This window comes from Salvia splendens, chromosome 1 (assembly GCF_004379255.2).
Source record: "Salvia splendens isolate huo1 chromosome 1, SspV2, whole genome shotgun sequence".
Lineage (NCBI taxonomy): Eukaryota > Viridiplantae > Streptophyta > Magnoliopsida > Lamiales > Lamiaceae > Salvia > Salvia splendens.
In genome coordinates this window covers 9,498,964-9,522,862 of record NC_056032.1, presented here as the reverse complement: position 1 = coordinate 9,522,862, position 23,899 = coordinate 9,498,964, and the positions used below count along the sequence as shown (strand labels likewise).

Here is a 23,899-nt window from a genome sequence, read left to right as displayed (position 1 = left end):
ACTCACTTCAAACATGAGCAACCTCATGGGCACTGAGTCGGCCCCACTCATTTGAAAAGTACTCATAAGGCAACTACGGCTATGTTCATTTTTGTTACCAAATCAAACATGAAGCACGATAAAACTTAGGGTATTTTATGAAAAAGATAATAATTTTGGGTATATATATACTACTAATTTTTTAAAGGGCATTATAAAGGACTTATCACAAACCTACAAGTAGTACAAATGAAAATATATAAATCGAATCAGCAGACAAATAGACATAAACATACAAATCGAATTCAGCATAAAAGTAACATTAATTCCACAATTCGAATTAAACCCTAAATTTGTTATTTGTCAAGTCACGCCTCCGGCGCGCCACATAGAAAAAGTTTGTGTCGAAAATCAATCGGGTCGGGTCGGATGAGAAATTTACACAGTCCGGTAAAGTTCATGACTTTTCATGCAACATTTAAAGTTCATGGAAAAAATCAAACTTTTTTAAAAATTCAATGACTTTACAGATAATTTACCTTTTTTTAAAAAAAGAATAACATAATACATATCTGTGTCTTTTTTAAAAAAAGAATAACTTAATACATATCTATGTCAATAGTATAAAATATTAACACAAAAGAAAATGAAGTGTACATTAAGATGATATCATATTTCTACTTTATTCAACTAAAATGAGAGTTATTCAACTAATTTATTTATTAAAAAAAATTGGACTTAAAAAATGTAGGAGTACGTAATTCGGATGTAAACGTGCTATCAATCTTGATCTCCAGAGATTCAGGCTAAGCCATATTTCGCAAATCTGCAGATTGCTAACATTACTGGCTTCAACGAACTCTTCAACCATGCCCAAGTAGTCCATTCACCATTTCACCTTCATTCGCTTTCGCTATCAGTTTGCTTTGGCTCCCTGTTTCACCTTAACGCTGAAACAATCATTTAACACCATTTTCCTTCAATCAAATATACTACTACAAGATTTGGTGAAACCCAGCTCCTCTCAAACAACCAAACCCTTCAATAACTACACAAACCCTTTTATTCAGATGCTATTCGTTACAATTTTGAGTTTTCATCTGTAAGTTTTTGTTTCCTCTTCGACTTCTATTTGTTTTCTCCATTTGGACTTTGTGATGAAGATTAGTGCTTTGAATATAAGTTTCAATTCGGCTAATTTGGTCCGACTTTGCCACTTTGGAAATAAATAAAAAAAAAACAATTTTTGAAACCCTTCTCTTTCTCTCCTCTCCCCCTTGTGTTTAGTTATCGAGCTCGAATATTAAGCAGAATCGGGTTTTATTCTTATCTATATCTTTCTTTTGAACGTTTTAAGTGTTTAAGTTGAATAGGGAAGGAAGAAGTTCATTACATTGGAAATGGAAAAAATTGCTCTGATTGATGTTGGGTGTTGATTTTCATCAAATTATTCCCTCAGATGTAGTGTATTTAATTTAGGCACTTCATGAACTCTGTATGCATGTATCATTTGTTATCATGTTATTGGTTTAAAAACTATGACTATGGATTCTAAATTATGTGCTTGCTTGCTTGTCTCGTGTGTGTGTGTGTGTGTGTTTTGGCATTTCTTTAGGTTTGACAGTAGGTCTACTGAATCATGTCAAGACCAATACTGCTTGTCTGTCTGTTGTTGATACTGATTATTACATCCCAATTTGAATGGAGACAGCAATTGGTAAGTGACATGGATACAAATCCGGCGGAGTCTCAGAAGCAACAACAGATCTCAAAAAGGGAAGAAGGTGTGGAAGAAACGGTAATTGTAGCTTCCTCTAATCCACATGCATGGGTTAGCAGTGTTAAGAAGTTATAATGGCTTTATATATATATACCATGTCTTCGAGATTATATGTATTACACATACATATTTGCTTTTGAGGTTATATATAATCGTCATATATATCTGCTTCCGATGGTGGATTCTAGTTCCTGTCACGTGTGTTGCATAACCATTGAGTTGAAAATGTGTATTATATCTACTAGTATTATTTAAGCAATGTAGCAGTTTCCTTATTGCTATTTTCAAATGTTTCAATCTACTCCTATATCAGTGTTAAACTTTAATCACCTTGTACTCTTTCCTAATGTGCATTTGGTGTATTCAGTGTATATGTATATCACCATCCACTTGTTTTCAAATAGAAATTGGAACAACTACAGCAGAAAACATCTGAACACAATTAATGAGAAATGAATTTCCTAAAGATTCTTTTCCTTTTTTGAAAGGGTTTATCGTAACACTTTTGTAAGATAGCCCTAAGGACGGTTGGGTACTTAATTACATATTTCTATGCTCTATTCTCAACAATGAGGGTAATGGTGTATATCATAACTGCAAGAGCTTATTTCATCCTCTTCCCGGGAAGAGGCGAAATGCTCATGACAGCTGCCTGCTCTAGCTACCATCTATGATGATCCATTTGAGATTTGTTTAAGTGCTGTAGTGCACATTCTACTTGCTCTATCCTCCCAAGGATTTTATACGATTAACGCTGGACCATGAAGAGCCATGAATTTCAACTAATATTCACATATCATCCTGTCAGATTTATCAACTGCCACTCCACCTCTTCTTTGCTGTTCTTAGCCATCTCATGTCAGCAAAGTTAACTCATCCTCTTTCCCATTACTTAGAGAAGTTACCTAAGAAAAATATGTAGAGTGCAGGTGCTGTACTAAAAACATGTAGTTTATTGTTGTAACCTTGGGGAGTAAAAATAAACGAAAGAGTTCATATGTTCAAACTTGGTTGTCACTTGTCTAAATTTGAGTTTTAAACCCTGCCATCTTTCCAAAGCCCTCTAATTCTACCACTGAGAGGTCTGGGCATTATTTTTCCAAGGAATATCAGCCTCAAAACAAGAGAGGAACTACCAAAATCTGGCCAGCCTCTTGTATTGGAGCCAGGGCATCTTCATAGCGAACATGTAGTTCATATCTCGCTAAGAAGTGAAAAAATAGACCTTGAAAATGAAAAGGTGCCCTACCTTCCATTTTCCTTATGTGCTAGCTATTAGGAAAATGGCCTTTTTCTCCACTATAGGTGGTGGCAATACATAAATGACATATTTAAGGTTATAATTAGAAGACTAATGTCCAAATAATATGTTTTGATCCTACATTTTCCTGAAAATACTTGTTGATCATACGCATTAAGTTAGTTACCTTCTGGTCCCAAATAATATGTTTTGATCCATAATTAACATATCTGTAAAAAAATTAACCGTCAACTGCGGTTTGACTATATTAGTGAGTTAATTATCATTCTAATTAGAAAGATAATAAAATAATTAATTTATTAAAAAAAATCCCTCCGTCCCAAGGAAGATGACCCCTTCCTTGGGCGGCATGGGATTTTATGCAATTTTATTTTGTGTGTTAGGTGGAGAAGAGTAAAGTAAGAGAGAGGGAATAAAGTAGAGATAAAAGGGGTTTCTACTTTTAGTAATGGGTCATCTTGAATGGGACAAACTAAAAAGGAGAGTGGGTCATCTTCGGTGGGACGGAGGGAGAACTTAAATCAGCTAATTAGAATAATAATTAACTCACTAATAAGGCTGATTTGAACCAAAAGCTAACACACTTAATGTATATAACCAAAAAGTTTTTTTGGGAAAATATAGAGCAACAATTTTGGACTTTACTCTAATTAGAATAAGGTTAAATTTTCTTTCCCTTTGGTCTAAATTCTATGTTGTGTGTGTAGTGACTAAATTTTCTTATATTCTGTGACTGGCCTCTTTATCCCCAGCTTTGAGCACGGGAGCTAATGCAGCTCCAACTTAGAGTCAGTTGAGCCAAATCTAGTCGATGTGTGTTATCTCAAGACCAACTTAATCAAGTTTAGATTTCCCTAAAAAGTTCCCTCCTTAACTCAATCAGGCTTAGATTTTTCAGCTCAGATTGACTTCATTGTTGTCGTTCAGATAGCCTAATTGTAGGAGCTTGATTATAGACTACTGTATTTCAGGGATTCTCCTATTATCCTTGAAAGCTTAAATATGTCTCTTAGAAAATGTGTATGAACATTTACAATTTTTCAATCAGTATGGTCAGAAATTCCTTCACATTTCCATGATCAGATACCGCCTGGAATAAACATTAGTGACATGAGCAGATTGTGTGTTCAAGGTAGGAGAAGAACACCTTACCCTTCTTGCAGATGAGAGTATTTTTCATATTTCAGTGATTTAAGTTCCAGTTTAGAAACCTGTGGACGAGCGTCACAAAGAAAACAGGTACACCTGTTACCCATATATAAACTTGGTAAACTTGAGTCACTTGCTTAGGGAAATTGTTTCAAGGCCTATCACAATCATGATTGGAAAGACTTGAATCAAACACAACCGTTAAATAACTAAATGTATTAGGGGAGGAGTGTAAAATACTAGGTTGTCTGAGATTTGAGATTATATTAACTCAAGAATTGTGGAGTTCAAAACTCTAGAGTTGCATCTCGATTATTTCTTGCTGAACCTCAATAGCTCAAAGGTTGACATAGTTTAGTTACTTACTCCCCCCCGACAAAGCTTGTGAACTATGAGAATTTCCACAATTAGTTTAATTTATTACATTGAAACATTCTTAATTTTTAACTAATTTTATGAGTAATTTGTAAAATAATATAGAGTGAACTGTAAATTTGGAATCTAGTGGATGCATGATATGTATTTGCTGTATTTCATGAAATTAAATTGCACCAGAAATTTCTGGACCAAAGTTTTAATTTATTTGAATTAATTTTTTTGAAACTATTGATTTCTTATTGCCATTTTTCCACCTTAGACGAATTTTATGCTAATTAGTAAAATAATATAGTAAGAAATGAGAAGATAATAGAATAATGAGAAAAGAGAGAGAAATAAGAATAAATAGAAATTGTTAAATTTATCTTTGAAATAGAAATGAGTAAAATAAAAAATAGATAATATTATGAAAAAAATGGAAAGTACATTAAATAAAATTTGCAGTTTAATAAAAAGTGGAAAAGTACATTAAATGAAATTTGCAGTTCAATAATGTATGCAATCTGTCAAATGGTCAGTGTTACTCTGGCAGCCAATTCCATATACGGCATCCTCATTACTACTGAAAAATTAGGGATTTATTTGGGTTTGGGATTGGTCATTCTTGATTCAAACATATTTCACCATTGCAGCTCCCTCAAAACGATTTTCCAATCCCTAGATGTCTGAACCTCAGTTCCCTCCCAACACGGAACCCGCCCCCACCGACCCGGCTCCGAACCAGACTCCCGCCAGCGCCAACTTGCCCGAGCCTCTGCCGCGGTTCATGCCGGACAGGGTGTATAATCCGGAGCCCATCTCGTATTTCATCCCCGGTGCGGAGCCCGCGCCTCGTGCTGCGCGGCGGAGGGATCTGGAGGAGAGGCCCAGCTGGCTTCCGGAGAACTGGACGTTTGAGTTGAGAAGGCGCAATTCTGGAGCCACAGCTGGACAGACTGATCGAGTAGGTTTTCTTTTTATTTACTCCTTGTCTGAAGATTCTCTTTTTTGTTATCAATTTATTGTTTGTGTTGGTTTGTGCGAGAAAGGAGCTATCTTGTGCGGTGTTGGTCCTATCTTTGGATTGTTTTATTTGTAGGAGGTTTACAATTGACTGTATTGCATTTCTTGTTTTTTTATTTATTTTTATTTCCAGTATTTAGTCGCAGTCCTTTTACACAGTGGACCAGATTTTAGGGGTTTTAGGAGTTAGGTTGTGGACACATTACCAAACTTATTGTAGTTGCTGGTTGTTTATGTGTTGAGTTTAAACTTGAGAGTACAAAATACTAGATTAATACCAAACTTGTTGGAGTTTCTGGCTGTTTAATCTGATGTCACGCCAAGAAAACTCTTCCCCAATTTAGACAGTGAAAATGTGTCATTTCAAGTAAAATCTTGATGCCAATTTTAATTATGAGTAGTTTCCTATTTGGGATGACTTATCGGAGTTGTTACTATAACATAAACTAGCCATCATCAATCTGTGATCACATTTTTTAAATGCTGTAGTCATTTTCTACTGTTAATTTTCTTGATTATTTTTGCGGGTGGTTCGTAATGTAGCAGACACGTGGTATGGCTTAACCACTGTAGTATTTCTGGCTTCAAACAATGTTTCTTCGTGTCTACGTGCATATCCTCACTTTGGTTGCTGGCATTTTTCTAACCTGTATCCCAAAGTTTGTCTCGTAATGTGTTCTTAACCTAGAATTCCTAGTTTGTCCTGTAATTTGTATTAATTGAAGTATTTTTTCTAGCATCGAGTAATTTTTGTTTAATGAAGGAAGACATTTAAATTAGATTCAGGATTCAGTTGAGCATTGAGGAGAAAGTAGTTGGTAGAAGGATGAGTTTTGAGCTTGTCGGCAATGGAATTCTTCTTTGTGTCTATACTTATGTTTGCTATTGTTGCTATTGATTTAAACAAGGATAACAGAGATAGAAAAACTCTGGTTTCTTATCTCTCCCCACTATGGTTGCTATAACTGTCATGTTGTGATTGGCTTGCATAATCATTCTCTACATTCGCTTTTAATTTTTAAAGAAGCTAACCAAATGTTGTGATTACTGGTTAGGATTGTTTTACTTAGTTGACGGTTGACCTTATATTGGCAACTTTATTGGAAAGCTAATTTGCTTGCTAAGTTGCTCTTGCCTCTCGGTTAGAATGCTAAGCCCATATTTAAAAGTTAGAAAAACTAAAATTAGAAGGAAGCTTTAGGGTAAGCAGATGAGTATGTAGTGGCTGGAGAAATATCATGACGTGACCCTTGGAAGCTCACAACTAACTTGCGGCACCTCTCCAAACAAATTGCCCCTTCTTGTTTACATGGCTTGCAATAGTTGTTGTAAAGAGGATCCGCCGTGGCACCCCACGACTTGCAACATGCATAACACGGACACACTTTTCGAAAGACAGATGGAATTTGGGTTAATTCGTCGTGAACATGAGATGGAGAATAGAATGAATGACGCTAGGTATAGATATGAAATTCTATACGATAATCAAGTAATTAAATAGAAAACGAGCACTTTGCTACAAGAATTCGAATTAGGAACATTTATGAGTAACAACTCATGTAATATCGATTTTTTAATTAATCAATAGCTTCCCCAATCAAGTCGAAAGCTACACGCCTTTTACAGGCAAAAGAATGGAATACGAAACCTAACAAATCCTCCTAATGAGTCAATAAATACTCAATCCGTCCCACCATAAGAGTCATATTTGTCATTTTGGTCCGTCACACAATAAGAGTCTTATTTCACTTTTACCATAAATGGTAAGTATGCCCCACATTCCATCAACCTATTCCACTCACATTTTGATATAAAACTAATATATATAAGTCAGACCCATATTCCACTAACTTATTCAACCCACTTTTCTTTACATTTCTTAAAACTCATGTCATAGCTAAATAGGACTCCTATTCCGGGACGGAGGGAGTAAATATTTGTTATCCTAGTGGCAATAACTATCCGTACAAATTGCCCCTCGTTTACATGGCTTGTGATAGTTGTTCTAAAGGGGATCCCTCATAACATCCCACAACTTGCAAAATGCATAAGAAGAACACACTTGGAAAGATGGATGAAATTTGAGTGGTTTGACCGTGAACATGAGATGGAGAATGGAATGGTTGTCGTAGGTGTGATGTGAAATTCTATACGATAAGTCGATACACTAAATCGAAAATGAGCACTTTGCTATAAGAATTCCTATTTGGAATATTCGGCTAACAAGTCATGGAACAAATCGATCTTTTCATTAATCAAAAGCTTCCCTATTCAATTCCAAACCTGCACGCCTTTTATAGGTAAAACGAATATGAAAGCTAACAAACCCTCCTAATGAGGTAAATACTACTCCATCCGTTCTATAGTAGTAGAGTCATTTTGGTACGTTCCATAGTAGTGGAGTCATTTTTCTTTTTAGTAACAGTATTAACACATTTCTTCTCACTTACTTTTCTCTCTCTTACTTTATTCTCTTTTCATCTTTCTACCTTTTTCATTTTCTACTTTATTATTCCTTTACTTAACTCACTTAACACAATTTTTCTTAAATCGCGTGCCGAGAAGAAACGCCTCCACTATCGCTGAATGGAGGGAGTAATGAATAAATAATGATAAGATAATTTCTAATCTTCAATAACTCTCCGAACAAAGTGCCCCTAGTTGTTTACACTGCCCGCGATAGTTGTTGTAAAGGGGATCCTTCATGGCAACCCGCGACTTGCAACAAGCATAACACAATCACACTTCGAAAGATGGATGGAATTTGGGCAGATTCGTCATGAACATGTGATAGTTGGGTGGATTCGTCGTGAACATGTGATAGAGAATAATGTAGAGGATACTCTCTTCTACATTATTCTCTCTCTTGCTTTACTTTTCTCTCCATTTTAATTATTTATTATCATTTTTTCAAAACACGTGCGAAAATGAAACGTCTCGCTTAGGCTGGGACGGAGGGAGTAATAAATTAATAATTTTAAGATTATTCCTAATCCTAATCTGCATAGAATTATACTTACCAAATGAATAATACTCCCTCCGTCCCCAAAGAGTATGAGCATTTGGTTCGGCACGGGTTTTAATGCATACTTGGAAAAGTAAGAGGGAGGTAGAAAGAAAAAGTTTTTAAAATATTGTTAGTGGAGAATGAGTCTCACCTCATTAGAGAGAAATGAGTTTCCAAAATTAAAAAGTTCATATTTTTCAAGGACAGACTAAAAAGGAAATAGTTCATACTTTTCAGGGACGGAGGGAGTATAATAAATACTAATCTTTGAACAATAACCTCATATTTTCAATACTTATCCGGTTATCCCTATAACTTTTGACATTATCTCCAATTCATATGGCAAGACACCTAGCATGAACTCATCTCCAACTTCATTAATTCGTTTTAGCATTAAACCAACAATAGCCATGATGAATTTTCCCTCTACTTCTTCGCTTCTTCATGTTTCAGCCAACCAGGCCTTGGCCGATTCCATTTCACCTTCATAAATTGGGCCGACGCGAGACTTGTTCAAGCATGTGTCATATTAAGTTGATTTGCCTTTTTTAATTGTGGGCTGTTTGAAGATTGAGCACATGATATAGATCGGTTATAAGATATTATCATGTAGGTGTTTTATTACCATAACCATCCATATTCGTTTCTAAGACTTTGTGGCATTGAAATGGTACGAAACCTTCTAGCCACTTAGCCCTCTTTAATTATACCCACATGAGTCAGTCATCGCTCGTGTCTTATTTGAGACTTCTGCTTTTAAGGCACTTTTTTAGTGCCTTCTAGTTGTGTCAACTCCTTCATTGTTGCGTCTTCTAAGCACTTTTCCCTGTTCAATTATGCCCACATTTGTCAGTTATAGCTTGTCTTATTTGAGATTTTTTTCTTTTTAAGGCACTTTGCCCTATTTAATTATGTCTATTTCTTCCATTTCCAACTTGTTTAATAAAATGGCTCCTTGACACGATATGGTGCTTTTATAGCATGCATTGTTCAAAAGTTTAATAATTCTCCACTTCTTAAATTTTATGTTAAAAATTGGCAATGAAACTATGATTTGATGAAATAGTATAATAATGAAAGTATGAAACGCTGACCATATATTTTTTTGTAAGCAATTTATCTTATCGATGGATTCTCGATGATTCCGAAATTGCACTCTCATATTTGTGATGGGCTTATAAATCCATTCTTTGGACTTGTCACTAATTATTTGGTGAACAAATATTATACAGAACTCATGGTGTTCGCTGATGATTGATTCTATAGAAGGATTGTATAATACCCTCTTATGAACTCAAGAGTGGTTTTCAAATATACCATCCTTAATTTCGATGTGAGCTTGTTGGAATACTTTGCATATAAGTTGTGTGAAATGGTTTGTTTTGGGGTTAACGAACTTTTCCAGATGATAGAATATTATTTATATAATGCCTGATACTGTTTGACATGAAAGGAGTTTGAGTTATGAATTGGCTGCAAATAGATGCCAAAACTTTTCTTGCAGCTAATGGGATATGGAAGAAAATTATAAATTGCCCTTCTCTAGGAAAGAATTATAAGTTCATCATTTTCAGAAAAATAGAGGCATGAATTTATTTCTAGAATAACTCCCAAAAACAGTCCCTGATCACCTTTAGTTTTCCTCTTCTCAAATAATGACTCTTCATATATGGTAAGAAAATAATGATTCATATTCATATATGGTTTAACTATGTAGAATCTTCTAGCACTCCTCCTTTGGGAATTGTTTTTTCCATTCTGCATTTATAATCATCCATGTGCAAAGCTATGTTGTTTTGTTCATTTGGTGGATCTGATCAGTCACAAACATGTGTTATTTGTTTTTTCTCTTAAAGGCATTTTTGTGCAAGCTGGGTAGATGTTTTGCATCTTTGTGCAAAGCTGGGTATATATTTTGCATTTTTGTGTAAAGCTATGTTGTTTTGTTCATTTGGTGGATCCGATCAGTCGCAAACATGTGTTGTTTTCTTTCTCTATATTTTGCATTTTCATGCTATGGGACAAGAAAATATATATGTACTGTATATGTTTTTTCTGCCTATAAAATAACTTCGCGAATAATATAATCTTGCAACAGTATGCCATGCTGGTGCTGCTAGAAAAAAAAATGCACTGAATTTAATAGCTTAACTATGATGACAAGGTTTGCTTAAGTAAACAACTCTAGATAAAGGCTACATATATTACATGCTTCTTAAACTCTTCATTTGTATTTATTGACTTATGCGAAATCGGCATGATGCAATGATTAGTTTATTGTTGTACTTATTTGTGTTTAATTAGCCTATCTATACATGGAAATTACATTTACGTTGATCTTGAATTTTGAAGTATTACATCGAACCAACGGGGAAACACAGATTCCGGTCAAAGGTTGAGGTGCTTCACTTTCTGGAAACAGGAAGTAGTAAACCAAAGAGAAAGGCACCTTCTGCAACTGAGACTACGGTAAGTAGAAATTATTCATTGATTTTAGTATCACCAAAGGGTCTGTTGAATTCTTTTTCCAGGTTTTTCTTCTTCCTGATATTTTTTGTGTTTCTTATCTCTGCAGCCTTCAAGGAGTCCTGCAAGCCAAGCATAAAGCAAGGCCAGCACGAAACGGAAGAAATCCGAGGCCTTTGTTTCTGATAATACACAACCACCACCACATGTTATCAACGACGTGCATATGAAGTGAACAGATATGGTAAGGCCAAGCGCGGGCATGATGACAGTGTTTATGCACCTCTCTGGGGTCTCTAACTGAAAGCGCTTGTCTTTTTGTTACCATAATTCTTCTTAGATTCTGGTGGTAGACATTTTACTTGTTTCTTATGTAGAATTCAAACATTATTGTGCGTGAGTTCTCTTGTGGAATGTTAAGAGAATTCTTTTGTATTTGAAAGTATTTTTGGAAAAGCCATCTTGAAGATAGAGAGATGGTATAAATGCAGTTTCCTTGTAGAAGTAGGAACCTTTGTAGAATACTTTGCTCCAAATGGTGTAGTGCATGAGGTTGCTCCAAATTTGGATATGGGATTATTTTGGTAGTATTGTAGGTTTCCCTAGTCATAAAGAAAAAGTAACACACGCTTATAATCAGTGGGAGTTTTAAAGTTTTAGTAAAATCAGTTCTCACTTTTTTTTAATTCAGTGTGTGTTTGTGTGTGCGTGCAGTGTGCAGTAAGTGTGTGCAGTGCATGTATGGTGTGTGCAGTGCGTGTTTGTGTATGTATGTATGTGCGTGTGCAGTGCGTGTTTGTTTGTGTACATGTGCAGTGTTTATGTAGTGTGTAAAGGTGTTCTATCTATTTACAATTCTAAATATTTACTCCCTCAATTCCTGAAATTCCTGAAAGTGTGTCTCACCAAATTTGTCTTATTTCACTTTTTACCATTTTTATAGCAGACCTCGTATTCCACTAATTCATTCATACTTATATTTTATTATAATACTAATATATAAAAGTAGTACTCACATTCCATTAACTTTTTCAACTTATTTTTTATTATATTTCTTAAAATTCGTGTCGGGTTAAAGTGAGACAATATTTGGGAAACAAAAGGGAGTACTTTATATGGAAAATCCAAATTGTAGAATTAGGAGGAATTGAAATTCTTATTCAATTCTATGTCCAAATATTTTGAGATATTAATTAGATTTGGAATTGTTAGATTTTAATTCCACAATCCCAATTCTATAATATCAAATGGAGACTAATTGAATTTGTTTGCTTATCCAAACATTTATTGGTAGGTAGTCAAAGCCAAATGAGTTACTCCTATTTAGTAATACTTATAAATCAATCTATCATGATTTGGATCATTTTAAAAATCTATAGTTCTACTCTTTTACATATCATAACGTATGGATATCTAAATTTTGAGTATAACCTTATGAAGCAAGATGATTGAGTTTGCTAAATCTTGGAGTTGAATAATTAGCTGTAATGTAAATTATTAAAATCATTCCTTTGGTTAAAATAAATTCTCACATTTACAACTTAATCAAAAGGTTATTAAGCGAACATTTAAAATACTATCACACACCGATATCAGTATAAAAAATCAAGATGACATCAATTATCCAAGTAATTTATAGTAAAATAAAAAAAATGGACTTAAAAAATGTAATTAGGCATTAAACCATATTTTGCTTATGTTCTCCTTCCTAATCTGCCGAGTGCTGCTGACATTACTGACTTCAACCTTGCCCAATTTGTCTATTCAGTATTCACCATTTCTCATTCATTGGCTAATATAACTTCCATCACCATTTAACAATCATTTAACACCATTTTCCTTCAATCAAATTATACCTACTACGTACAAACCCAGATCAAACAAACCGTTCCTTCTTCAATAACTACAGAAGCTATTTTGGTTCGCCCCTTTTATTCTGATGCTGTTCGTTACAATTTTGAGTTTTGATCTGTAAGTTTTTGTTTCCTCTTTTCGCCATTTGGACTTTGTAATCCACAATGTTAGTGCTTTGATTATAATTTCACTTTGGCTAATTTGGTCCGACTTTGGAAATTTTTGAAACCCTCCTCGAGCTTCAAAATTAAGCAGAATCGAGCATTATTCTTTACTATAGCTTTCTTTTGAACATTAAAAGTGTTTAAGTTGAATAGGGAAGGAAGATTCTCATTACAATAGAAATTGGAAATATGGCTCATCTTAATGTTGGCTGCTGAATATCATTAAAATTGTTTACCCAGATTTAGTGTATTTAATTTAGGCACTTCATGGCATATCATTTGTTATCATGATTATTATTGGTTAAAAAACTATTAAAAAACTCTAATGCTGTCTCGCTTCTAAATTTTGTGCTTGCTTGCTTCCTTGTTTGATTGTATGTGTTTTGGCTTTTCTATAGGTTTTGGGAAAGACAATAGGTCTACTGGAATCATGTCAAGACCAATGCTGCTTGTCTGTCTGTTGTTGATACTGATTTTTACATGCCAATTTGAATGGAGACAGAAATTGGTAAGTGATATGGATACGAATCTGGCGGAGTCTCAGAAGCAACAACCAATCTCAAAAAGGGAACAAGGTGTGAAAGAAAAGGTAATTGTAGCTTCCTCTAATCCGCATGCATGGGTTAGAAGTGTTAAGAAGTTATAATGACTTTTATGTATACCGTGTCTTCGAGATTATATGTATTAAATATACATATTTGCCTTTTGAGGTTATATATATTCTTCATATATATATGCTTCCGATGGTGGATTCTAGCTCCTGTCACGCGTTGCATATCCATTGAGTTGAAAGCATATATTATCTCTACTACTATTTAACCACTGGAGCAGTTTCCTTATTGCTATTTTTCATTTGTTTCAATCTACTCCTATATCAGTGTTTAACTTTAATCAGCTTGTACTTTTTCAATGTATATGTATATCACCATCCACTTGTTTTCAAATGGAAATTGGAATAACAACAGCAGAAAACATCTGAACACAATTAAGGAGAAATGAATTTCCTAAAGATTCTTTTCCTTTTTTGAAAGGGTTTATCGTAACACTTTTGTAAGATAGCCCTAAGGATGGTTGGGTACTTAATTACATATCTGTATACTCAACAATTAGGGGAATGGTCTATAGCATAACTGCAAGAGCTTATTTTCATCCTCTTCTCGGGGAAGAGGCGAAAAGTTCATGACAGCTGCCTGCTCTAGCTACCATTTACGATGATCCAATCGAGATTTGTTTAAGTGCTGTAGTGCACATTCTACTTTCTCTATCCTCCCATGGATTTTATATGATTGACGCTGGACCATGAAGTGCCATCAATTTCAACTAATATTTACATATCATCCATGTCATATTTATATCAACGGCAACTCCACCTCTTCTATGCTGTTCTCAGCCATCTCATGTCAGCAAAGTTAATTCATCCTCTTCCCTATTACTTAGAGAAGTGACCTAAGAAAAATACATAGAGCGCAATTGTTGTACTAAAACCATGTAGTTTGTTGTTGTAACCTTGGGGATTAACAGATAACGAAAGAGTTCATATGTTCAAACTCGGTTGTCACATGTCAAAATTTGAGTTTTAAACCCAGCCATCTTTCCAATGACTTCTAATTCTACCACTGAGAGGTTTGGGCATTATTTTTCCAAGGACTATCAGCCTCGAAACATGAGAGGAACAACCAAAATCTGGCCAGCCTCTTGTATTGGAGCCAGGGCATCTTCATAGCGAACAAGTAGTTCATGTCTCGCTAAGAAGTGAGAAAATAGACCTTGAGAATGAAAGGGTGCCCTACCTTCCATTTTCCTTATGTGATAGCTATTAGGAAAAAAGGCCTTTTCTCCACTGTAGGTGGTGGCAATACATAAATGACATATTTAAGGTTATAATTAGAAGACTAAAGTCCAAAATTGTTCCTCTACATTTGCCTGAAAATACTTTTTGGTCCAACACATTAAGTTAGTTACTTCCGGGTCCCAATTAATATGTTTTGTTCCATAATTGACAGATCCGTCAAAAATTAGCTCTCAACTAATTTTAGACTAGATCAGTGAGTTAATTATCATTCTTATTAGAAAGATAAAAGTAATACTTAATTTATAAAGAATAATTAATTAGGTTTAAATAGCTAATTAGAATTATAATTAACTCACTAATTTGGCTGATTTGGACCAAAAGCTAACTCACTTAATGTATATGACCAAAAAGTTTTTTTGGGAAAATATAGAGGACCAATTTTGGACTTTAGTCTAATTAGAATAATGGTAAATTTCCTTTCCCGTTGGTCTATGTTCTATGTTGTGTGTGTAGTTGCTAAATTTTCTTATATTCTGTAACTGGCCTCTGTATCCCCAGCTTTGAGCACGGGAGCTAATGCAGCTCCAACTTAAGTCAGTTGTGCCAAATCTAGTCGATGTGTGTTATCTCAAGCCCAACTTAATCAAGCTTAGATTTTTCAGCTCGAGATCGACTTCATTGTTGTCGTTCATATAGCCTAATTTTAGGAGCTTAATTATAGACTAATGTATTTTAGGGATTCTCCTATTATCCTTGAAGGCTTGAATATGTCTCTTAGAAAGTGTGTATGAACATTTACAATTTTTTCAATCAATATGGTAAAAAATTCCTCCAAATTTCATGAGCAGATACCGCCTGGAATAAACATGAGTGACATGAGCAGATTGTGTGTTCAAGGTAGGAGCATAACACCTTCCCTTCTTGCAGATGAGAGTATTTTTCATATTTCAGTGATTTAAGTTCCAGTTTAGAAACCTGTGGACGAGCGTCACAAAGAAAATATGGGGTTCAAATTTTATAGAACACGCATTTTATTAGTAAAGAAAATTAGGAGAAATTTTTACAAATATGGGACTTGGGTTTACTTACATTTGCAGCAAGTTAGATATGGGGGAGAGCTATGTTCCAGCTTGAGAGGAAATTTAACAAAAATAAAGGATGCAAATATTTATACACTACTCAATTAATTAGCAGTAGGGGCTTGATTTTATGACATTATAGGATATAGGACTGAAGAGATTTTTAATTTGCTTCCTAGAATAGGTGTATTAGAAAGTGTATGAATATAAAAGTTCTCCTATCAGTATACACAGAATTTTTTAGGTATTCCTGTTGAGTTGATGATTGTAAACCTGGTAAACTTGAGTCATTTGCTTAGGGAAATTGTTTCAAGGCCTATCACAATCTTGACTGGAAAGACTGGAATCAAACACAACCGTTAAATAACTAAATGTATTAGGGGCGGAATGTAAAATACTAGGTTGTCTGAGATTTAAGATCATATTAACTCAAGAATTGTGGAGTTCAAAACTCTAGAGTTGCATCTCGATTATTGCTTGCTGAACCTCATTAGCGCAAAGGTTGACATAGTTTAGTTACTTACTCCCCCCGACAAAGCTTGTGAATTATGAGAATTCCCACGATTAGTTTATTTTAATACATTGAAACATTCTTAATTTTTAACTAATTTTATGAGTAATTTGTAAAATAATATAGAGTGAACTGTAAATTTGGAATCTAGTGGATGCATGATGTGTATTTGCTGTATTTCATGAAATTAAATTGCACCAGAAATTTCTGGAGCAAAGTTTTAATTTATGTGAATTAATTTTTTTGAAACTATTTATTTCTTATTGCCATTTTTCCACCTTTGGCGAATTTTATGCAAATTAGTAAAATAATATAGTAAGAAATGAGAAGATAATAGTATAATGAGAAAAGAGAGAGAAATAAGAATAAACAGAAATTGTTAAATTTATCTTTGAAATAGAAATGAGTAAAATAAAATAAAAAAAAGATAATATTCTGAAAAAATGGAAAGTACATTAAATGAAATTTGCAGTTTAATAAAAAGTGGAAAAGTACATTAAATGAAATTTGCAGTTCAATAATATATGCAATCTGTCAAATGGTCAATGTTACTCTGGCAGCCAATTCCATATACGGCATCCTCATTACTACTGAAAAATTAGGGATTTATTTGGGTTTGGGATTGGTCATTCTTGATTCAAACATATTTCACCATTGCAGCTCCCTCAAAACGATTTTCCAATCCCGAGATGTCTGAACCTCAGTTCCCTCCCAACACGGAACCCGCCCCCACCGACCCGGCTCCGAACCACACTCCCGCCAGCGCCAACTTGCCCGAGCCTCTGCCGCGGTTCATGCCGGACAGGGTGTATAATCCAGAGCCCATCTCGTATTTCATCCCCGGTGCGGAGCCCGCGCCTCGTGCTGCGCGGCGGAGGGATCCGGAGGAGAGGCCCAGCTGGCTTCCGGAGAACTGGACGTTTGAGTTGAGAAAGCGCAATTCTGGAGCCACAGCTGGACAGACTGATCGAGTAGGTTTTCTTTTTATTTCCTCCTTGTCTGAAGATTGTCTTTTTTTGTTATCAATTTATTGTTTGTGTTGGTTTGAGCGAGAAAGGAGCTATCTTGTGCGGTGTTGGTCCTATCTTTGGATTGTTTTATTTGTAGGAGGTTTACAATTGACTGTATTGCATTTCTTGTTTTTTATTTATTTTTATTTCCAGTATTTAGTCGCAGTCCTTTTACACGGTGGACCAGATTTTAGGGGGTTTAGGAGTTAGGTTGTGGACACATTAAGCCTAGTGAATATTAGATCGAAACTTGAGATTACAAAATAGATCAATGCCAATAGATCAACACCAAACTTATTGTAGTTGCTGGTTGTTTATGTGTTGAGTTTAAACTTGAGAGTACAAAATACTAGATTAATACCAATAGATTAAGACCAAACTTGTTGAAGTTTCTGGCTGTTTAATCTGATGTCACACCAAGAAAACTCTTCCCCAATTTAGACAGTGAAAATATGTCATTTCAAGTAAAATCTTGATGCCAATTTTAATTATGAGTAGTTTCCTATTTGGGATGACTTATCGTAGTTGTTACTATAACATAAACTAGCCATCATCAATCTGTGATTACATTTTTTTAATGCTGTAGTCATTTTCTACTGTTAATTTTGTTGATTATTTTTGCGGTTGGTTCATAATGTAGCAGACACGTGGTATGGCATAGACACTTCGAATAATTTTTTCTTTCCTTTCCTGTGAACATACATGCCGCTGTAGTATTTCTGGCTTCAAACAATGTTTCTTCTTGTCTACGTGCATATCCTTGCTTTGGTTGCTGGCATTTTTCTAACCTGGATCCCAAAGTCTGTCGCATAATGTGTTCTTAACCTGGAATTCTCAGTTTGTCCTGTAATTTGTAGTAATAGAAGTATTTTTTCTAGCATCGAGTGATTTTTGTTTCATGAAGGAAGACATTTAAATTTGATTCAGGATTCAGTTGAGCATTGAGGAGAAAGTTCTTCTCTCTTCTTGTTGGTAGAAGGATGAGTTTTGGTCATGTCGGCAATGGAAACTCTACTTATGTTTGTTATTGTTGCTATGTTGATTTAAACAAGGATAACAGAGATAGAAAAACTCTGGTTTCTTATCTCTCCCCACTAGGGTTGCTATAACTGTCATGTTGGTGATTGGCTTGCATAATCATTCTCTACATTCGCTTTTAATTTTTAAAGAAGCTAACCAAATGTTCTGGTTACTGGTTGGGATTGTTTTACTTAGTTCACGATTGACCTATATTGGCAACTTCATTGGAAAGCTTATTTGCTTGCTAAGTTGCTCTTGCCTCTCGATCAGAATGCTAAGCCCAAATTTAAAAGTTAGAAAAACTAAAATTAGAAGGAAGCTTTAGGGTAAGCAGATGAGTATGTAGTGGCTGGAGAAATATCATGACGTGACCCTTGTAAGCTCACAACGAACTTGCGGCACCTCTCCAAACAAATTGCCCCTTGTTGTTAACATGGCTCACAATAGTTGTTGTAAAGAGGATCCGCCGTGGCACCCCACGACTTGCAACATGCTTAACACGGACACACTTTGAAAGACAGATGGAATTTGGGTTAATTCGTCGTGAACATGAGATGGAGAATGGAATGAATGACGCTAGGTATATATGCGAAATTTTGTACGATAATCAAGCAATTAAATAGAAAACGATCACTTTGCTACAAGAATTCGAATTAGGAACATTCAAGAGTAACAACTCATGTATTAAATCAATCTTTTCATTAATAAAAAATCTTCCCCGTTCAATTTGAAAGCTACACGCCTTTTATAGGCAAAACAATGGAATACGAAACCTAACAAATACACCTAGTGAGATAAATACAACTGCCTCCGTCCCAACTAAGTCGAGTCAAAACTTTTGGGCACGGAGATTAAGAAATTGTGTTGAAAAGTATGAGAGATGAATAAAATATGAAAGATAAAGAAGAGTAAAGTAGGTGATAAAATAAAGTAAGAGTGATTGGATGATTTTTTTTAGTAAAAAAAAATGACTCAACTTAGTTGGGATAACCAAAGAGGAATACGAGTCCAGAGCCTTTGTCCTAGCGGCAAGGAGCTTAGACATTATTGCATGAGGTGCCGAGTTCGAGCCCTCTTGACATCAGTTGTAATTTCCTCCTATTAGTATAGGAGTTTATTTGTAATTTCCTCCCTTATATAGGAGTTAATTTTTGAAAAAAAAACCCAAAGAGGAATACGACTAACTTAGTTGGGACGCAGGGAGTAATAAATAAATAATTTAAGATCCTAATCCTAATCTGCAAAGAATTGTACTTACCAAATGAATAAAATAATAAATGCTGAATCTTTGAACAATAACCTCACCTTTTCAATACTTATCACCATAACTTTTGACGTTATCTCCAATTTATATGGCAAGACACCTAGCATGAACTCATCTCCAACTTCGTTAATTCGTTTTAGCATTAAACCATCGATAGCCATGAAGAATTTTCGATCTACTTCTTCGCTTCTTCATGTTCAGCCAACTCAAGGCCTTGGCCCATTCCATTTGGCATTCATGAATTGGGCCGACGTGAGGCTTGATCAAGCCCGTGTTTTATTAAGTAGATTTGCCTTTTGTGATTGTGAGCTGTTTGAAGATTGAGCACATAAATTGTATCAGTTATAAGATGTTATTATGTAAGTGTTTTGATACCATAACCATCCATATTCATTCTAAGTCTTTGTGGCATTGAAAATGGTACACAAAACTGTCTAGCCACACTTAGCCCTCTTTAATTATGCCCACATGCGTCGGTCATTGCTCATGTTTTATTTGAGACATTTGCTTTTAAGGCACTTTTTTAGTGTCTTCTAGTTTTGTCAACTCCTTCATTGTTGCGTCTTTTTCTTCCATCTCCCATAAAAATTGGCATTGAAACTTTAGTGTGATGAAATAGTATAGTCATGAAAGTATGAAACACTGACCATATATTTTTTGGTAGGCAATTTATCTTATCGATGAATTCTCGATGATTCCGAAATTGCACTCTCATAAATGTGATGGGCCTATAAATCCATTCTTCGGACTTGCCATTAATTATTTGGTGAACAAATATTACACAAAACTCGTGGTGTTCGCTGATGATTGATTCTATAGAAGGATTGTATAATACCGTCTTATGAACTCAAAGAGTGGTTTTCAAATATACCATCCTTAATTTTGAATACTTTACATATAAGTTGTGTAAAATGGTTTGTTTTGCAGTTAACGAACTTTTCCAGATGATAGATATTATTTATATACTGCCTGATACTGTTTGACATGAAATGGAGTTTGAGTTATGAATTAATGGCTATAGCTTCCAAAAATTTTCATGCAGCTTAAGGGATATGGAAGAAAATTATATATTGCCCTTCTCTAGGAAAGAATTACAAGTTCATCATTTTCGGAAAAATAGAGGCATGAATTTATTTCTAGAATAACTCCCAAAAACAGTCCCTGATCACCTTTAGCTTTCCTTTTCTCAAATAATGACTCATATTCAGATATGGTTTCACTATATATAATCTTCTACTTCTAGCACTCCTCCTTTGGGAATTGTTTTTTCCATTCTGCATATATAATCATCCATGTGCAAAGCTATGTTGTTTTGTTTATTTGGCGGAATTGATCAATCGCAAACATGTGTTGTTTGTTTTTTCTCTTAAAGGCATTTTTGTGCAAAGCTAGGTATATGTTTTGCATATTTGTGCAAAGTTGGGTATATATGTTGCATTTTTGTGCAAAGCTATGTTGTTTTGTTTATTTGGTGGATCCGATCAGTCGCAAACATGTGTTTGTTTTCTCTAAAAGGCCTTTTTCTAGGAAGTGTGCTTGTGTATATATTTTGCATTTTCATGTTATGGGACAAGAAAATATATATGTATATGTTTTTTCTGCCTATAAAATAAGTTCACAAGTAATATAATCTTGCAACAGTATGACATGCTGCTAGAAAACAAATGCACAGAAGTTAATAGCTTAACTATGGTGACAAGGTTTGCTTAAGGAAACCGTTCTAAACAAAGGCTACTTGTATTATATGCTTCTTATCTTCCTTTGTATTTATATTTGACTTGTGCAAAATCGGCATGATGCAATGATTAGTTTATTGTTGTACTTCATTTGTGTTCAATTCACTTATATCTATACATGGAAATGACATTTACATTGATCCTGAATTTTGAAGTATTACATCGAACCAATGGGGAAACACAGATTCCGTTCAAAGGTTGAGGTGCTTCACTTTCTGGAAACAGGAAGTAGTAAACCAAAGAGAAAGGCACCTTCTGCAACTGAGACTACGGTAAGTAGAAATTATTCATTGATTTTAGTATCACCAATGGCGCTGTTGAATTCTTTTTCCAGGTTTTTCTTCTTCCTGATATTTTTTGTGCTTATTGCGTCTGCAGCCTTCAAGGAGTCCTGCTCGCGAAACACAAAGCAGGGCCAGCACGATACGGAAGTCCGAGGCCGTTGTTTCTGATAATACACAGCCACCACCCACATGATATCAACGGCATGCAGGCAGATAATGCCCAACCGATATGAAGTGAACAGATATGGTAAGGCCAAGCGCGGGCATGATAGTGTTTATGCACCTCTCTGGGGTCTCTAGTGGAAAGCGCTTGTCTTTTTGTTACCATAATTCTTCATAGATTCTGGTTGTAGACATTTTACTTGTTGCTTATGTAGGATTCAAACATTATTGTGCGTGAGTTCTCTTGTGGAATAAGAGAATTCTTTTGTATTTGAAAGTATTTTTGGAAGCCCTCTTGAAGATAGAGAGATGGTATAAATGCAGTTTCCTTGTAGAAGTAGGAACCTTTGTAGAATACTTTGCTCTAATTGGTGTAGTGCATGAGGTTGCTCCAAATTTGGATATGGGAATATTTTGGTAGTATTGTAGGTTTCCCTAGTCATAAAGAAAAAGTAACACACACTTAATCAGCAGGAGTTTTAAGAACTTAAAAGTTTTAGAAAAATCAGTTCTCACTTTCTTAATTCAGTGTGTAGTGTGCAGCATGTAAGGGTACTGCATGTATTGTGTGTGCATAGTGCGTGTTTGTGTATGTATGTGTGTGCAATGTGCAGTGCGTGTTTGTGTATGTGCTAGCGTGCATGTGCAATGTGTGTGCAATGTTTATATAATGTGTGAAGGTGTCCAATCTATTTAGAATTCCAAATATCTACTTTGGATGTGAAATTCAAATCGTAGAATTGAGAGGAATTAGAATTGTAATAATTCTATGCCCAAATATTTTGTGATATTAGATACTACTATTAGATTTGAAATTGAATACTTAGATTCTAATTCCACAACCCGAGTCAATTGGGAGAAAAAATTTCATGGACTAGGTATACCAATGTGGAAATATTATATGGTGTGTCCTACCACTAATATATTGACAAATGGAAATTTAGAGGGCGTGAAGGTATAATCTCCCAACTGTTGGAAGTAGGGCCATCAAAATTTCCATTTGGCAATATATTAGTGGTAGGACCACACCATATAAGATTTCCACCTTGGTATACCTTGTTCATGGAATTTCAAATGGAGCCTTGTTGAATTTGTTAGCTTAATTTATTGTTAGATAGTCAAAGTCAAATGAGTTACTCTTTTTGTCCCATAATAGGAGCCATATTTTGTGTAGGCACGAATTTTAAGAAATGTAAAGGATAGTGCGTTGGAAAAGTTAGTGAAATATAGGGTCTATTTTTTAATATTGGTTTTATAATAGAATATGAGTGAAGTGAGTTAGTGGAATGTGAAACCTACTTACCATTTATGATAAAAGTGAAATGTGACCTTATTGTGGAACGGACCGAAACGACAAAATGTGACTCTTATTATGGGACGGGGGAGTATATTTCATAAAATAAATCTATCATAATTTGATCACTTTTTAAATTTGTAGTTCTACTTTTTTTACAAACATAAGGTATAAATGTCAAAATTTTGAGTAGTAAAACCTTATCAAGCACAATGATTGAATTTGCTGAATCTTGGAGTTGATACATGAGCTCCAATGTAAATTAATAAATTTATTCCTTCCATCAAAATTCTCACATTTACAGCTTAATCCAAAGGATATTAAATATTACACACCGATATCTTGAATGTCAAATTCTAGAGATTAAATCCTATACATGGAAAAATTGTTGGATTTTAACAAAAGAAATTCAAAATGTGTTGACATGGTATTTTTATTGCAAAAATTTAAATTTAAAATCAACAATAATAAAAAGAATAATATATTTGCAATAAAAAGAATAATTATTATACCCATCTAGGGGTGGGGAATTATACCGGAATACCGGACTTACCGTACCGAAAAAATACCAAAAATACTCTACCGTACCGAAAACTACGGTATACCGAAAATACTGATTTTTCGATATACCGTAGTTTTTGGTACGGTATTATACCGTACCGAAAGATTCGGTACGGTAACGGTATTAGATTTCCTATACCGCGGTA

At 34.8% G+C, this 23,899-nt stretch overlaps 1 protein-coding gene and 2 long non-coding RNA genes across 4 annotated transcripts; all 3 read left to right on the top strand.

Annotated features, from left to right (window-relative positions):
* The first annotated feature begins 752 nt into the window (after nt 1–752).
* Nucleotides 753–5,233, top strand: LOC121741403. Of its 2 annotated transcripts, none has more exons than XR_006037853.1 (3): nt 753–1,081; nt 1,691–1,777; nt 5,180–5,233. It is a non-coding gene; the product is annotated as an uncharacterized LOC121741403 (long non-coding RNA). The 2 variants fall into 2 exon arrangements; XR_006037854.1 differs by lacking the exon at nt 5,180–5,233 and adding an exon at nt 4,104–4,156.
* A 232-nt stretch (nt 5,234–5,465) lies between these two features.
* On the top strand, nt 5,466–11,601 carry LOC121741397. Its single transcript, XR_006037851.1, has 3 exons — nt 5,466–5,490; nt 10,909–11,025; nt 11,132–11,601. It is a non-coding gene; the product is annotated as an uncharacterized LOC121741397 (long non-coding RNA).
* A 1,152-nt stretch (nt 11,602–12,753) lies between these two features.
* On the top strand, nt 12,754–22,294 carry LOC121741376. The gene is made up of 6 exons (XM_042134103.1): nt 12,754–12,993; nt 13,439–13,629; nt 15,681–15,729; nt 17,083–17,393; nt 21,608–21,724; nt 21,831–22,294. The coding sequence occupies exons 2-6, from the start codon at nt 13,471–13,473 to the stop codon at nt 21,927–21,929; spliced, it is 735 nt and encodes a 244-aa protein (XP_041990037.1). The 5' UTR covers nt 12,754–12,993; nt 13,439–13,470; the 3' UTR covers nt 21,930–22,294.
* The last annotated feature ends 1,605 nt before the right edge of the window (nt 22,295–23,899 follow it).